The 17,407-nt window shown below is 36.5% G+C and overlaps 1 protein-coding gene across 4 annotated transcripts in view; it reads left to right on the forward strand.

Moving 5' to 3' along the window:
- The window catches only part of LOC137070479 (disks large homolog 4), a 255,651-nt gene that overhangs the window by 220,302 nt on the left and 17,942 nt on the right, over positions 1–17,407 (forward strand). For all 4 annotated transcript variants that reach the window (XM_067437665.1, XM_067437664.1, XM_067437662.1 and 1 more), the window contains 7 exons: positions 3,470–3,614; positions 4,508–4,646; positions 6,821–6,977; positions 8,228–8,330; positions 10,463–10,577; positions 13,422–13,598; positions 16,664–16,706. In XM_067437665.1, coding sequence (XP_067293766.1) covers positions 3,470–3,614; positions 4,508–4,646; positions 6,821–6,977; positions 8,228–8,330; positions 10,463–10,577; positions 13,422–13,598; positions 16,664–16,706 — 879 coding nt within the window. The remainder of the gene's footprint in view (positions 1–3,469; positions 3,615–4,507; positions 4,647–6,820; positions 6,978–8,227; positions 8,331–10,462; positions 10,578–13,421; positions 13,599–16,663; positions 16,707–17,407) is intronic.

Consider the following 17,407-nt stretch of genomic DNA (forward strand, 5'->3'; position numbering starts at 1 on the left):
TGTCAAATTTAAGGGCATTAAAAGTGTTAAATGTGGTCTCGGAGGTATTATTTTTTTCCAAATTAGGTATTATTTTTTCAGACTATCAGGTGTCCTATTCTATTGAAACTCTATCTGCGTTCGCGTTAGTCGTTTAGATATGGGCTTTAGCATATCTGGGCACATAATCAAAGATCTTTCGTCTCCATCTCAACGTATGTTTGATGCTGATGTCATATTCAGAGGTAGTTCGGCATCATCTCAGAACACTGCGCGCTCAACAGAAGTGGCTGACTTACGTTTTATTTTAGACTTACTTCAAGGCATATCTCCATCCAATCCAATCTTAAATGATTTATATAAAGACTAAAATGAACAAAAAGAGTTGTGAGAGAATGAGGCGCGATCCATAGACGGTAAGATCCGCGTGTCTTTCTGCTCTTAAAGGGACAGCAGCCAATAAAGCCTCCTGTCAGTAAAGTTAAAGAACAAAGGGAACAGAGAAAATGACCCGCTGCTCTTGACTAAATAACTTTTGTAGCTTTAATAAGGACTAACTATTTAATTTATAGTTTATGCAGTGCAGACTGCATATAACTTTGATAACTTTATTACATTTCTGTATATTTCCTAACTGTTCAGACAGGAAGGGCAGGAGTAAACATGACATTTATTATGGGTTTATGTTAGCATTGTTTTAAGTTTACTTAAATTAAAAACTGTTATATTTTTGAAGCCTAATAATAAATGTAAAAAAAAAAAATCAGTAGCAGTATTAATATCAGTAATACTGGCCTTCATTCATAAAAAAATGCCATTTAAACAAGTATTTAAAATATACCGTCTTTATGTTGTTTCTACATTAATTTGATTAATAATAATTATAAATAATAAATGTAAATAATAAATGTAATAAAAATGTACAAAAACATTTCTTTTTTATTGCGATTAATCACAGAAAAAATGTGTGATTAATCTAGTTAAAGTTTTTAATCGATTGACAGCACTAGTTTTTAGTATTTTGTTAAATTCAACAACTTATCACAGTTATAGAATTTGGCTCAGGTTTTGTTGTTGGAAAAAAAACACTAAATAATTTAATTGCGGAATTACCAATTATTAATGTAAATCAAATGTGTATGCAGTAATGCTTCTCCTTCACCAACCTTTGTGAATGTTGAGATCTATTTTACTGTGTCTGAATGATAACTTATCACAGATTTCCTGCTGCTGTCGATTCTAAATCTATTCTTTTTTGTATGTTATATATGTCAAAATCTGTGTAAATAATAGAAAGGTCGCTGATTAACACTTGTAATTCAGTGTCGTGATGGTTTTAAAAAATATCCTGGAGGTAGTAAAAAAGGTATTAAAAAGTAGTAAATTTAACTTAACGATTGCTGTATATACCCTGTTCATTAAATTAAAACTATTAGTCATCCTTTGCATCTGTATGTGGGTTTTTACAAATATTTAACCAATAAAAAGCCTTTAAATAAGGCTGTGACTAAACCATTAGCTCCTCAAACTGTCAGTCAAACATCATTAAGAAGGTGCCACACACAGTTTAGAGATCTGCTTGTTTGTTTGCAATGCAAGAGTAAAGAGTAAAGAACTGCTGTTTGAGTAAGTACAGCGTTTTCATTACTTAAGAAACACTATGTCCATAAAGGCTAACTTTTTTTTGTATTTGAAGAGCGGAGAATAGTCTTAGTCTTGTATTTGCCAAGGTTCTTTTATTTTAAGGTTCAGTTATTAACTATTAAGTAGTTGCTTACTAGCATGCATATTACTAGGATATTGGCTGTTTATTATAACTTATATAGCACATATTAATGCCTTATTCTACATGACCTTATTCTACATCCCTTAGGTGCACTATGTAGTATTCTTGTAGTAAAATATCCAAAAACCATTAGGCTGGTGTTATATATTTTGTTCAGTTGAGTACTTACAATATCCCAAATGTTATATACCAACTATTTGTAAATTGTAAGAAAATTGCTATTTTAACTAAGGACCGGGACGTGTCAGCATAGCGTTTGAGGGAGTCGCCTGTCAATCACGTCATATCTGCTTTACCCTCGGTTTCGGCTTTTATTTGGCAGGAGCGCTTTACTCTTAGCAGTGTGAACATGTCACAACAGCGCCGAGCGAACGGACAGAGTAACGTCATAACATCATTTTCAACACACTTAAATGTATCTAATATGATAAACAGAGCTGCATTACCTCAAAATCATAACCGGAAGAGCGGAAATAGTGCAGCTAGGCGCCCGGCGACTGTGTCCCGTCCCGTCATAATAAAAGTCCCGGTGTTCGCGAGCCGTGTGTTTGTGTAACAATCGCTCCAGCGGCCGTGCTCAGCTCCACAACACTCGCTCCTGCTCTGCTTTACACTACAGTAACGTTAATAACCGCATCCATCAACATGATTTCTGCCCGAGTCCTATTTTCCACCGGCTGTGATATGAAGACCACATGTCCCAAGATGCTGCGCTCAAACTTTAGGTTATCAAACTACGCATTTGTTTTAAATAGGCGCCCTCCAGTGGACGGAAAGTTGCATAGTGCACCTTTAATCCTACCCAATACCTAAACTTAAATGCTACAAAAACTACCTTACTAACTATTAATAAGCAGTAAATTAGGAGTTTATTGAGGCAAAAGTCATAGTTAATAATGAATATGTGTTCCCCATACTAAAGTGTTGCCTATGAGATTTTGATCATTAGATTTAATCAAAAAGAAAACTGAGCACCCATATAGAGACAACAAACGTTAAATCCTGAAATTAAAACGTAATGCGTTGCACTGACTGCCTCAGAAATATATCTGTCATCCGCTGATCAAAAGCCTTGTAACCTAATCTGAGCTTGATTTCCATAAAATGTTAGTATTATAATGACACATGCAAGTGTCTGGCCATAGCTATATAAAAAGAAAAATAATCAATGATCGCACACTGAAAATGGCAGCTCCAAACTAATTTTATTGATAGCGCAACATTGGTCTGCATCTATAAAAAGTGGGCCAAGGAAGAAACAGTTGTGATCCAGCAACAGAGACATGGGTGGCCAAGGCTCAATGATGCACGTGGGGAGCGTGTTGTTTTATCTTTGTACCATTGTGTTCATTCCTGACTTAAGATCAAGTTTCACATTAAAGTGAGTACTACTTTTAATATAATCTCTAGTTTTATATGTCATTTGAATGCATGTTTATGCAATTTGTGCCGTGGGATTTTTTACTTATCAAAACTGTGCCATGTCAATAAAAGTTTAGGAAACACTGATTTCAGAAACATCACATGCCACTGGCTCTTCAATGCTGCCACCTGCTGGTCACAGGCAGGTTGTGCATACTGGAATATGGCACAGGAGAAAATCAGTCATTTTATCTTTAGCGTTTACTTTTAAACATTTATGTGCTTTTTCACAAGAGACACTTGCTCCATAACGTCAGTCTCTGCATCTAATGTCAACTGCAGGTGAATAATGTGTGTTTGGAGGATGTGATGCATGAGGACGCGGTGGGGGCGCTGAAGAACACAGCAGAGGTTGTCTACCTCAGAGTGGCAAAGCCAAATAACCTGTACCTTACCAACAACTACAACCCACCAGACCTCACGAGCAGTGAGTACACAGCACACAGAAATGCTGACTGTTTCAGAGATACAACACTGCAAACACAGCAAAATAAACAGTTGTGCTTGAGGATATTTTCACACTTAAAGGGTTAGTTCACCCAAAAATGAAATTGATGTCATTAATGACTAGCCCTAATGTCGTTCCACACCCGTAAGATCGCCGTTCATCTTCAGACACAGTTTAAGATATTTTATATTTAGTCCGAGAATGTATACAAGTGTATGCACACTATACTGTCCATGTCCAGAAAGGGAATAAAAACATAATTAAAGTCGTCCATATGAGACATCAGTGGGTTAATTAGAATCTCTTGAAGCATCGAAAATATATTTTGGTCCAAAAATAACAAAAACTACGACTTTATTCAGCATCAGTCTTCTCTTCTGCATTCGTTTTCAAACCGCAAATAAAGATTCAAACGGTCATGAATCAGTGAATAGATCAATGATTCGGATCGCCAGTGTCACGTGATTTCAGCATTTTGACACGTGATCCAAACTGCTGAAATCACGTGACATTGGCGATGTATTTTACACACAAAATGTATTTTCGATGCTTCAAGAGATTCTAATTAACCCACTGATGTCTCATATGGACTACTTTGATGATGTTTTTATTCCCTTTCTGGAAATGGACAGTATAGTGTGCATACAGTTGCATACATTCTCGGACTAAATATAAAATTTCTTAAACTGTGTCTGAAGATGAACGGCGGTCTTACGGGTGAGGAACGACATTAGGGTGAGGAGTTAATGACATCAATTTCCTTTTTGGGTGAACTAACCCTTTAAATATTATTCAAAGATGCAATGGCTAACATTAGTAAATCCAGCTTTAACTCACTCCTTGGTGATTTTTTTTGTGTGTTCACTCTTCAGCGTACTCTCCGCATATGGACTCGGACCTTGGACATCCAAACTTCCTGGCCTCAGATTACCCACAAGCCCTCACTCCCACCTCACCAAGCCGCTTTTCTCCTGTGCTGCATGGCTTGTTGGGAGATGATGACTTACCCAGGTAATGCTGTCTGGCAAACTCCAAACTAATGATTCAGCAGTTCTTGCACATTACAATGAACTGGAAGGATTTAGAATGGAGTTTTATTCATCACCATTGATGGGTAAATAAATAAATAAAATAAAAGAATTAGCAACAGAGATTAAAAATCAACTCAATTTACAGCTATTGTCAAAATATATTGAGGACTTCTTTTGAACATCAGTGTTTTTAATTTGTTCACAAAAACAACCAAAACTAGTATAGTCATTTCAGTGCTGACCGCTCCTGTTTAATTGTTTTTAGAAATGTAAAGGTTAAGCTGGATCCTACATTGTTAAACTAGTAGTTTGTGACCAGTCAGTGACATTCATGGATGGCTAATTTGATCTCAAATGGTTCATTGTATTATTCACTTAACATATTTATTTTAAAAAACAGAGATCCACAAATATATATAAACTGAACAAAATTATAAACACAGCACTTTTGTTTTTGCCCACATTTTTCATGAGCTTAACTCAAAGATTTTTTTCTATGTGCACAAAAGGCCTATTTCTCTCAAATATTGTTCATTTATATGTTAAAATATATGTTTTGTGTACATAGAAAAAGTCTTAGATCTTTGAGTTCAGCTCATGAAAAATGGGGGCTAAAACAAAAGTGTTGCGTTTATAATATATATATACTTTTACATGGAAAAAGGACAATAAAAGCCTAAATATATGAGCCACAGATGAAGCGCCTGTCACCCACAAACCTTTATACTGAACAACTCTTTTAGTCAATTTGATTATGCTTTAAACTAACAATAAGAGTGTAGTATCAGCTCTGTCTGATGCATTATATCTTATTTAAATCTATTCTGCAGAATCCCACATCTTTTCTTCATAATTAGAGCAGAAAATGAATACCGTATCTAATTTCATTCCTTGCCACTCTTGCCTCTGGCTTGCTTACTGATGGACTAGAGGACTAAAAGATCATGGAATAACTTTTACAGCTCCCAGATAAAGATAATTATAGTTGGGTGATACGACCAAAGTCTCATACAACAAAATGTAGTCATTTTTCTAATGATACAGTACATTTTGTCATTGTATCAAAACATATACATATAGGTTTTATATTTCTCGAAACTGCCAGAAAATTTCGGCAAATTGAATTTAACAACTTTTCATCTCACACCAGCCTTTTCACCAACCGGTTACACTCACGATTCCATATTCAGTTACGTTTTTAGGGAATATTTTTAGCCAGTTTTACCCAGATGTCAAAGTGGCAGAAATGTATCTGCATATTTTTTGGAAAATAATATATTTAAATAGAGCTAAATCTCAAATGTTAATTATATTGATATTTATGTTGATGACATAAATAATCCCACTATAGTATTATGCCACTTTAAAGGTTCCTAATAAAACACTACTTTATTTTTCTCAGAGTGTCAGCTCTTTTCGCACAGGATTCAGTTTCTATAAACCCTGTCTTTCTGAGAGCCTGCTCTGCTCTGATTGGTCAGATGGCCTAGTGTTTTGTGATTGGTCCAACGTTCACAGCATGTGGATCCAGAAGGGACCCAACATTTTTACGGACGTCCACATGAGAAACATTGACCATCCGAATAGGGCTTTATAGGGTCAAAGTAGATGATGTTCACAGGCAGCCAAGGAAGACCATAGGCTGGCATTATGCAAATGTGTTACAAACCTGCGTAGGTTCATGCAGGAACTGAGACCTCAATTACTGACGACTCGTTTCACATTAATTATTTCTTAATAACTCCATTTATCTGCACTTTGATCTTTTAAACTTTGTAGATATTTTACATTCACAAGCAGCTGTATTACACACACTCCTTAAAAAATAATATCTGAAAAAGCATAATAAGGGCACTTTGAGACATTACAGACTTTGACTTTCCGATACTTTGAAACATTGTGAAAGCACTAGACTTGACTAAACCAGCTGTTTATCTAAAACAACAATAGTTTAAAACTAAATATTTATATAAATAAATGTTAGCTTGCTCGCATAAATGCATCACTTACCGTATCTGGCTGATAGCACTGTAATACTGTTTCAAGGTAAATCATATGTGAATGTTACGGCAACGATTATTACTATTATCCTGGAGTTCCTTTGTAATGTATCTTTACCTTCTGTTCTTTCCTTGCCCTTGTTCTGTGTCTTAGGGACCCGAGGCGTGTTGTGATCCATCGAGGATCGACGGGTTTGGGCTTTAATATCGTTGGAGGGGAGGATGGTGAGGGAATATTCATCTCTTTCATCCTGGCAGGAGGCCCTGCGGACCTGAGCGGAGAACTGCGCAAGGGAGATCAAATCTTGAGTGTGAGAACATGCAAACACACACACACACACACACACACACACACACACACACACACACACACACACACACACACACACACACACACACACACACACACACACACACACACACACACACACACACACACACACACACACACACACACACACACACACACGTACTCATGTATCAACAACATAATCAGTCAAATCGCATGTCTGAATCTAGAAGTACAGTATGGAAACTAATATGATGTGCCAGTTAATGCTAGCCATAATGGAAGATCAATATGTTTAATGATAAACTGTACGTACATTTTGTATTTTTTAATGGAGACTGCATTTCATATTTGCTCATGTATCATACATATAACACCTGATGTGGACAGTGTAACAAATGCTCTTTGCAAAAAAACAACAACAACACAGAAACATGTACACATCAATGTTGTATATTTATTATTATGCTGGGTAACACTTCATGGTGTTTTTAAGGTGATATTTTATGCAATACTATGTGTACTATAGTAATAACAGTAAATTATGCATACTTACAACTAACTCTGAACATAACCCTAACCGTAACTCTATAGTAAGTACATGTATTTAATTATTATTACTCAGAACTTATTTGAATAAGTACAATATAACTACATCACCTTAAAATAACGTATATGCTGATCATCGTAATATTAATATACCATTTAAAAGACGGAAATAAATTACAATTTAAAATATTTTCTAATTGAAAACAGTTACTTTAAATGGTAATTTAATATTTTTAATATTTTCACAATATTAGCATTTTTACTTTATTTTAGTTTTTTGTTTTAAATGCAGCCTTGCTGAGCAGAAGAGACTTATTAATATCTTACCGACCCAAACTGTGTGTATTTATGGAATAGTTATGTTTAGACTCCCATATTGTAATTGTTTTGTTATTATTGTTTGTCATTATTATTTTGCCATTAAAAAGCTGTTTGGTTTAGTATATGCCAGCAAACAGGGATCTGAAAATGAAAGTATATTAAAATGAAATTTTGTATGATCCTAATATTCACAGCCAAAGTTCTTGTTAATATTGCATTTGCTTTCTTAGGGTGTGTTCACACTTGGTATGGTTGGATTAAAACAGACCTGGTGTGATTGCTCTGTTAGTGCGGTTCATGTGAATGCTGACATCTAAACCCACCAAAACAAGAGAAACGAGATGCTGGAGGCTGTAGTAATGTGTGAGATGTGGGATTATAATGATATGATGTGTTTCTCAGGTGAATGGAGTGGATCTCCGGGTAGCCACACATGAACAAGCAGCAGCTGCCTTGAAGAATGCAGGACAGACTGTAACCATCATCGCTCAGTACAGACCAGAAGGTCAGAACACACACACACACACACACACACACACACACACACACACACACACACACACACACACACACACACACACACACACACATGTTGGTCTATGTGGTTTACAGGGACTTTCCATAGGCGTAATGGTTTTTATACTGTACAAACCGTATTTTCTATCCCCCTACACTGCCCCTGCCCCTAAACCTACCCATCACAGGAAACATTCTGCATTTTTACTTTCTCAAAAAAACATAATTTAGTATGTTTTTAAGGCCATTTGAATTATGAGGACATTTGATATGTCCTCATAAACCACATTTATAGAGTAATACCAGTGTAATACCCATGTTGTTATACAAATTTGTGTCCTCATAAACCACATAAACAGGCTCACACACACACACACACACACACACAGGCGTAATGGGTTTTATACTGTACAAACCGTATTGTCTATCCCCTTACACTGCCCCTATCCCTAAACCTACCCATCACAGGAAACATTCTGCATTTTTACTTTTTCAAAAAAACTCCTCCTGTATGATTTATAAGCATTTTGAAAAGTGGGGACATGGGGTAATGTCCTGATATGTCACCATTTTCTGTAATACCTGTGTCATACACATGTTATTATACACATTTTTGTCCTGATATGTCACAAAAACAAGCACACACACACACACACACACACACACACACACACACACACACACACACACACACAGGTTCGTTTCACTATATTAGTGAGGACATTACATAGACTTCCATTGATTTTATATCAGGTTAATGATATGTTCTATCCCCTAACCCAACCCCTATCCCTAAACCTACCCATCACAGAAACATGTGCAAAACAACAGATTTAAATAAAAACTTGTTTTGGCCTATTTATAAGCCTTTTTAACTAGTGAGGACCAGTCCAATGTCCTCACTAGTGAGTCATTTTCATATTTACTATATAAGTGAGGACTATTGTGTCCTCACAAGTATTGCCAAACAAGGAACATACACACACACATTGGTCTTTAATGTTTTATGGGGACTTTCCAAAGACATAATAGATTTTATACTGTACAAACTGTTTGTTCTTCCCCTAACCCTAAACCTACCCATCACAGAAAACAAACAAACAAAACATATGATTTATAAGCTGTTTTCCATATAGGGACCAAAACTAGTTTGTCCCCATAACTTAAACTTAGGCTTTGTCTACATTAATCTGGATGCATTTGAAAACAGTCTTTTCATTTCAATATGTTTTCCATCCTCAAGCGTTTTTCAAAAGTTTCTCATCCACACTAAAGCGCTGGAAAAGCTAAATTCACCTTACTGTGCGTGCGTAAACCCTTATAAAAGCTCAGTGAGATGTTACAGATGTAACATACATCATGCTATTCTTCTGGTAGGATAGTTTTTTAGCAAAATATCTCAGCATTCATTGATGCGTCCAGGTCGCTCGCGCTCACCGTTATTTAGTTTGGTTTAAAACGCACCTGCTGTCGTTTTGCCACAGGACAGCAAATGTGAGTAAATTTTCTGTCATCCTTGCAGGAATGTGATATGAAGAGTATGAAAAGAACATATTTTAGCAACAGTGTGAAATAAGTGAATAGCACTTAACCGGCACAATACCAGTATAATAATGAATATCTATCCATAAAATGCGTCACATGACTAAACATGCGTCTTCACTTTCAGATACCTCCATTTTCAGTCCACACTATAGTGTAAAAACAGCATTTTCAAATGTAATCTGCTATTGGTGAGTAGCAACTTTAGTGGTTTAGGCCTTAGATTATTATCGAAAGATATTGAAGATTCACTCATCTTATAAACATGGTCTAGTGGAGATGAAAATGAAGAAAAAAAAGAGTTCACACATGAACTCTTTAAACTCTTTTCCATTTTGTCCTTTTTTTTTAAAGCACAAATATGTTCATTCTTTTAGCTCAGCTCGGTTTTAACGCCCTCATTACCTGCTCCGGCCAGTAGGTGGCACTGTCAGTTGGCAGGTTTTAGTAAACCCACCGGTATTGATTTCAAAGAGCTGATAAATGAAGATGTTCAGCCAAATTGATAACATGGAGCCGCCACTGACTACCATCCAAAAGTCTGGTAGTGTTGTGTAACAGTTGTGTTTGTTTGTGCAGAGTACAGTCGATTTGAAGCTAAAATCCATGACCTCAGAGAACAGTTGATGAACAGCAGTATGGGCTCTGGAACAACTACATTACGGAGTAACCCCAAACGAGGATTTTATATCAGGTAACCATACAACACACACACCACAACTCCAAATTATGCACACACTAATGTACGAGTCACATGTACAAATCTGGCTTACAATATTTCCAAATCCATTACCGTCCTCTTCTCTGCATCATGTCCTGTCCTCTTTCCACTGTACTCCTCAGCAGTACACTATGCTCATTTTTTAAATGTATGCCCTTGTGAAAAAAAGTGTATTTATTATGGAAATAAAATACTTAAAAAATATATGTGAGTGCAAACTTAAACTTAAAGTAATGTTTTCCATCATTTAATTACATGTTATTTACAAATCAAAGTAGTAACGTAAAACGTGGTAACACGTTAACTAGTGTTAACTATTTGCTTATTATCATGCATATTACTATGATAATGGCTGTTTATTAGCACAAAGCACATATTAATGCCTTATTCTGCGTAACCATATTCTACATCCCTTAATCCTACCCAACACCTAAACTTAAAGGGGGGGGGTGAAATGCTGTTTCATGCATACTGAGCTTTTTACACTGTTAAAGACTTGGATTCCCATCCTAAACATAGACAAAGTTTCAAAAACTAATGTTGGACATTTGATGGAGTATTTCTGTGTCAAAAATACTCCTTCCGGTTTCTCACAAGTTTCGTAGAGTTTTTTTTCGAGTATGGGTCTACTTGACGTTAATAGATCGGAAGGTCCTTGTATGGGCCGTACGGGCTCTTCTCCCGGTAGGGTGCGCGCACGCGTGACTAGAGGGAGAGAGAGGAAATGCACGGCCGTAAACACTCTCTCAGGTGCAGATCCAGTCGTCCGTGAACACTTATGTTGCGCGCCGCGCTCCACTTTATTCCTATGGGTGACGTCGAGCGACTTCAACACTTCAGCACAGCATTCCGGGAAGGCAGCGCTGCATTTAACCGATTTGAACGCAGAAATGACGGGAAAGCTTCACAACATCATTTCATTTGCGTCTCAAAGTGGATTTACACGCCACTGCTGTCACAGGACTTCACCAAATCATACCAAAGAAGTGTGTTTTGACGGAGCGGTCCCAGCGATAAAGGTTCGGTCCTGCTTTGGAAGCAGCCGGTGAGTAAAACTGCTTCAAATGTCTGCTATCGTCGCGTGAGTAAACATCAGTAAACGACACGATCGCGTGCTTCGTCATTCAAATGCGCGGTTACTCCATTGCTGTTCTCTGTTGTATAACGTTACACTAGTCTGACGTGCAAAACCGTTTTGCTTGCTACCTCTAAGGTTTAGTCGCATACAATAGTCCATAAACCGAATCATGTCCTCATAAACTGCAAGTAGAGACACACAAATGTTGACAGGCCACTAAATACAGTACATACCACAGAGACGGACGTCCTGATGTTGCTGTTTCTTCTGTTCAATTTATTTCAGCCTCCGAATGATTCTGGATCATATCTGTATTAGCTGAGATAGCCATGGCTCTCTCCACGCTTGAGGACGTCACCGCTTTGCGCGCTCGTCATTCTTTAGCTCCGCCCACTCGATACGCCTCCAGGCGCTCATTTTTTTACGGAAAGACTCGGTACAGTCTATATTTCTTTTATAAATATGATAAAACTAAAGACTTTTCGGAGATATGAAGGATGCAATACTACTCTATAGGTACTCAAGATTGACATGAGATTGACTGAAACTGAGTGTTTCACCCCCCCTTTAACAACTACATTACTAAGTATTAATAAGCTTAAGTTAGGAGGTTATTGATGCCAAAATAAGATTACTTCTTTAAAGCACCCCAAAAGATTATTAAAACATAATGATTTAAAATGTACGTTAAAGTGAAACTTTTAATTTGACATTATTACAAGGTGCACTTTTCAAACGTGTTAAGAAAGTCATCATGAAAGTGTGCTCTCTTTCAAGATTTGAATAACACTACAAATGCACATTGAATATAATTAAGCGTGCTTGTTTTTCACATTACCAGATGAACTTACATTTGACAAAATGCCCAGTAAACAAGCTGAGCACTCTGTGTAATTATATCCCATAAGCCACTGCACTCAACTTCACCTTTCATCTCCAGTGTGATAAATGAACTGGATACTATATATATATACTGCGATTTTAATCTCTTTCTCAATATTTATGTGTTCCTTTTAACTATTTGATTTGCTCATGTGAGAACAGTGTAGCATTCTAAAAAAGGAAGAAAAAACAAAAACAAAATGTATTATGTAAAATATATTCATTTCATTATTGGTATACTACTAAATCTATTACCATATTTACTGACATGTCACTTGAGGCTTACTGATATAAATATTATAACTTAACCTTTTTTAGTACTTCTTAATTGCACATTTATTAATTTTAATCTTAAAATGTGGTTAATATCACTATTTCAGGATAACTAAAGTGCATTAAATGCAAAATTAGTTCTTCCAATTTAGCATACCAAAAGTAAAATGATATGCATAAATATGTAAATGTATTTGTATACATACTTAGCATAAAATACATTTTGTTTAAATGCATTTTGGTATATTTATTTTTCACTACGATGCTCAGTATGCAGAAAGAAATCAGAAGGCTAGTATTCAATTCTGAACATACCCAATGTATAACTATGAAAATAAAGTCTGCATTGCTTAATTTCAACCCAATTCCATGATTTCCTTTGATGTTGCTCCTTTTCAACTCGTCTGTCTCTAATTGTCCTCCGTTATCCCCTCTTTTCCCCATGACTTATGTTCTCTCTCTCTCTCTCTCTCTCTCTCTCTCTCTCTCTCTCTCTCTCTCTCTCTCTCTCTCTCTCTCTCTCTCTCTCTCTCTCTCTCTCTCTCTCTCTCTCTCTCTCTCTCTCTCTCTCTCTCTCTTGGCAGGGCTCTGTTTGACTATGATAAGACAGCAGACTGTGGTTTCCTGAGTCAGGCCGTGGGCTTTAAGTTTGGAGATGTGCTGCATGTTTTGGACTGTGGAGATGAGGAGTGGTGGCAGGCCTGCAGAGTCAGCCCACAGGGGGATGAGGAGGAGGTCGGCTTCATCCCCAGCAAGAGGAGGTGTGTGTGTCGCTGCTTTCTCTTGTGCTATCTCCCCTGTTGTCCTTGAACAAAATAATATTCAAACGGCTTAAAGAGAGCTTTTCACTGTTACAAGGACGTGCTCTAGATGCATTTATACACACACAACCCAAACCCAAAATAGTCCATTTAAAAGAAAGCTCTGGGATAGTCTCTATATTTATTCCTGTGATTAAAGCATCATTATGCCAGTCTTCAGTGACACATGATCCTTCAGAAATCACTCTAATACGATTAGAAGAGTTGATGCTCAAGAAACATTTCTGATTATTATCAATAATGAAAACAGTTGTGCTGCTTCATATTTTTGTGGAAACCATGATACATTTAGTTATTCTTTATATATTAGTTAGATAATTCATGAAATTCATGAAATAAGAATATATGTAATCAGGCCTGGATTTACCTCATATTGTGGCATAGACAATATGACAAAGAGTGACCAACAGTAATGATTAAAAAATGTATAATATAATTTAATGATAAAAAAATAAAATAATATAAGTTAAAATTAGGAAATATGGACATGTGATATTTCTGCCCAAGAGCAATGATATTTGAAATGGTATTAATTTGAGAAGATTTAGTAGATTTTTTGCATTACAATAAAATAATAACAATAATTAAAAAATATAGTTTTTCTTGTAATTGATCCCCTTTGGTTGTGTGAGCTAGTGTTCATTTTGTCAGCAATTTTTTATATTTTTAGTCTTAGTCCTGTGTCAAATGTGCTTTTTAGTTTTTATCATATCTAGTCAACCTTGTCCTTTTTCGGTTTAGTCTATTAGTCATGTTGCATTGAAAATCCCAATTATTTTGCTCAAAATTATAATCACAAGGCCTGTTGTCATTTGATTATTTTTACACTTCATCAGAATTGTTGCACCGTCACCGATAAGCTCAAATCAAGTGTCAACCCATACGCATGGTTTATTTTACCTCATCTAGTTTGATGATTTATTCTAGGCTATTTATCATAAAGGCCTACTGGTAAAATAAGAAACTTAAAACAGTAAAATTCCACGTTACTTTAATGTTTTTCTATTAAAACAACAGCAAAAAAGACTTTGTATTGTTACACAGAGGTTGCGTAGTGCAGTTATTCAGCAAACACAATCGTAAAGTTGAAAGAGCCATGCTTGGATTTATTACAGTTCATCACTAAAAAGGTTTGATGGCAGATTTAATCGCACAAACAGCACAAGTGAGTCGTAACAGAACACAGACCGACTGAATGACAGAAATCAGAAAATCTCAAATGGAGATAGTTGAAATGCAGCTTAGTTGTTCATCCCCACAGCAGATAACAGAATATGTGTTCTTTTAACATAGGAGATGTTGGTCCAGTGGGTTAAACCACTGAACTGATCCGCAGAAGGTTGCTTGTTTCGATCCCAGCGGTCGCCAACGCCAGTGTGTCCTTCATTGAGCAAGGCACTTTACTCCATGTTGCCCCAGGGGGATTGTAATTAGTGTAATTAAAAGCGTCTGCCAAATGCATAAAATGTAAATGGAACAGAAAAGCTCTGATTGGGGGATTTAAATGACTTAAATCTGGCAACCGCAAGCATGAACGCGTGAATGCTCCTCACCTTCCCGACAAAAAAAACAACCAGCGATTTTGGTCAAGTTTTTATTTTTTAACTACATTTTAGTCTCCTTTTTTCCCCGTCAACCATATTGTTGATTTGTGACCCTGGACAAACAAAAGCAGTCATAAGTCTAACGGGTATATTTGTGGCAATAGCCACACATTGTGTGGGTCAAAATGATCTAATTTTCTTTTATGCCAAAAATCATTAGGCTATAAGTAAAGATCATGCTCCATGAAGACATTTTGTAATTTTCACACCGTAAATATATCAAAAACGTTTTATTAGTGGCAATATGCATTGCTAAGGACTTCATTTGGACAACTTTACAGGAGATTTAGATTATTTAGATTTTTTTGCACCCTCAGATTCCAGATTTTTAAATAGTTATATCTCGGCCAAATATATCCTAACAGAACATACATCAACGGAAAGCTTATTTATTTGGCATTCAGATGATGTATACATTTCAAATGTACCTTTATGACTGGTTTCGTGGTCCAGGGTCACATATAGTCACAGTTATCATTTAATGGCGTTGGTGTCGTGTCATCTCATCTTTGTCTCGTCTTAGTCATGAAAAAAAAGGTTGTCAACGAACATTTTTTGTCACATTTTCGTTAAAGAAATGAACACTAGTTTGAACAGAATGCTTATGCATAAATCCGGCCCTGTTTGTTTGTAAAAATTTCTTATGCGAATCAAGCGGAAGTAAGCAAGTTTACCAGCTTTACATTGTCGTGACAGAAATAAAAGATTTTAATCATACCATTCTCACATTAATGTTTTATGGCTTTAATCTCGTTTTGGACAAATTCACTAAACAGCCATTTATTCATGTGCTATTTCAGCTGTTAAATTGTTCTTTTAACATTGTGTTCACCTGGCATTATCAAGAATGTCACTCACGCTGCAAAAAACAAACAGAAACACGCCTTGAGAGAGCCCAGAATGCAGTTTGAATGTCCTCAAAATGAAGGATATTGTGGCAAAAATCTTTGCTTTTTTATTATAGTTAAGCAGTATTACACAAGCAAGAGTGCTGTTTTTCCCAAATATCAGCTGTTCGGTCTCGGTAAAGTTCGCCACACTCTAAAAAAAAAATGCTCGGTTAAAGACAACCCAAGTTGCGTTTAAAATGGACAAAATCAGAAATTGGGTGGTTTGAACCCATGGACCCATTCAAACAACCCAATTTCCGGGTTTGTCCATTTTCAACCCAACTTGGGTTGTTTCATTTTTTAGAGTGCAGATTGTGGTAGTCCTGCATTCTCAAAAACCTACAAGATAGTGATTTGTGTGCATCTATTTGCATAAATGCATTTGCATGTGGGAATAAACAACAGCATCAGATGGGCACTATTCTGTCTTCGTGAATTCCCCCCTCAGTGTTAATTTTCCTGCTTTTATTTATTTATCTTGTGTCATTCATTCAACCAATCTCTCTTTCAGGGTTGAGAGGAAAGAGTGGTCGCGGTTGAAGTCAAAAGAAAGGGTAAGCTCCATGCTAAAACACAACCAGCTGTTTGCAGTTCATCCCATCCACCCATTTTTCTTTAAATTACTCCAAAAACATTTGGCTCCTCTCCTATGAGATTTGTTTTGCTTCTCTATAATCAGTTGTGATAGGTTTAGGCTAGCAGTGGTGTATGTTTGCAGCCCATGGGAGTCTATCAAGGAGTAGTTTTATGAAAGCATTGAAACTCCTGGGCATTGAGAGCTTGTGCTGCCTGTAGATACAGATCACTGCACACACTTCAGCACATGCAGACTGCTCTTCCCTTCTGTGGGTGCATATTTTAAGCTTACCTTTCTTTCTGGAAGATGCTAATGCAAACACAAGGGACAGCAAATGGTGTACATTAAGCATGACATTGATGTTTTAGCTGTGTATTTTAACATGGAAAAAAAAAAAAAGTTTCCCACTTGCAATTATGGCATTGTGGTGCTATTCACATATAGAGTTCCTAAAATGACATTTGCCAACAAAAAAAATTGACAGGGAAAAGTTCACATTCTCAAGTTACTGTTCCTGGTTTATGTCAATCTAGGTTTCCCAGACGCACACAAAAGCCTTTGGACATTTTTCCCCCACTTGTCGCAGGGTTAGCTTTGAAAAAGTAGTGTGCTTAATTGCATTCATTGTGCACTTGTAATGCAAACCTTAAAATCATATTTTTTAGAACACTGTGCTTG

Source organism: Pseudorasbora parva, chromosome 3 (assembly GCF_024679245.1).
Source record: "Pseudorasbora parva isolate DD20220531a chromosome 3, ASM2467924v1, whole genome shotgun sequence".
In the NCBI taxonomy this organism is placed as follows: Eukaryota; Metazoa; Chordata; class Actinopteri; order Cypriniformes; family Gobionidae; genus Pseudorasbora; species Pseudorasbora parva.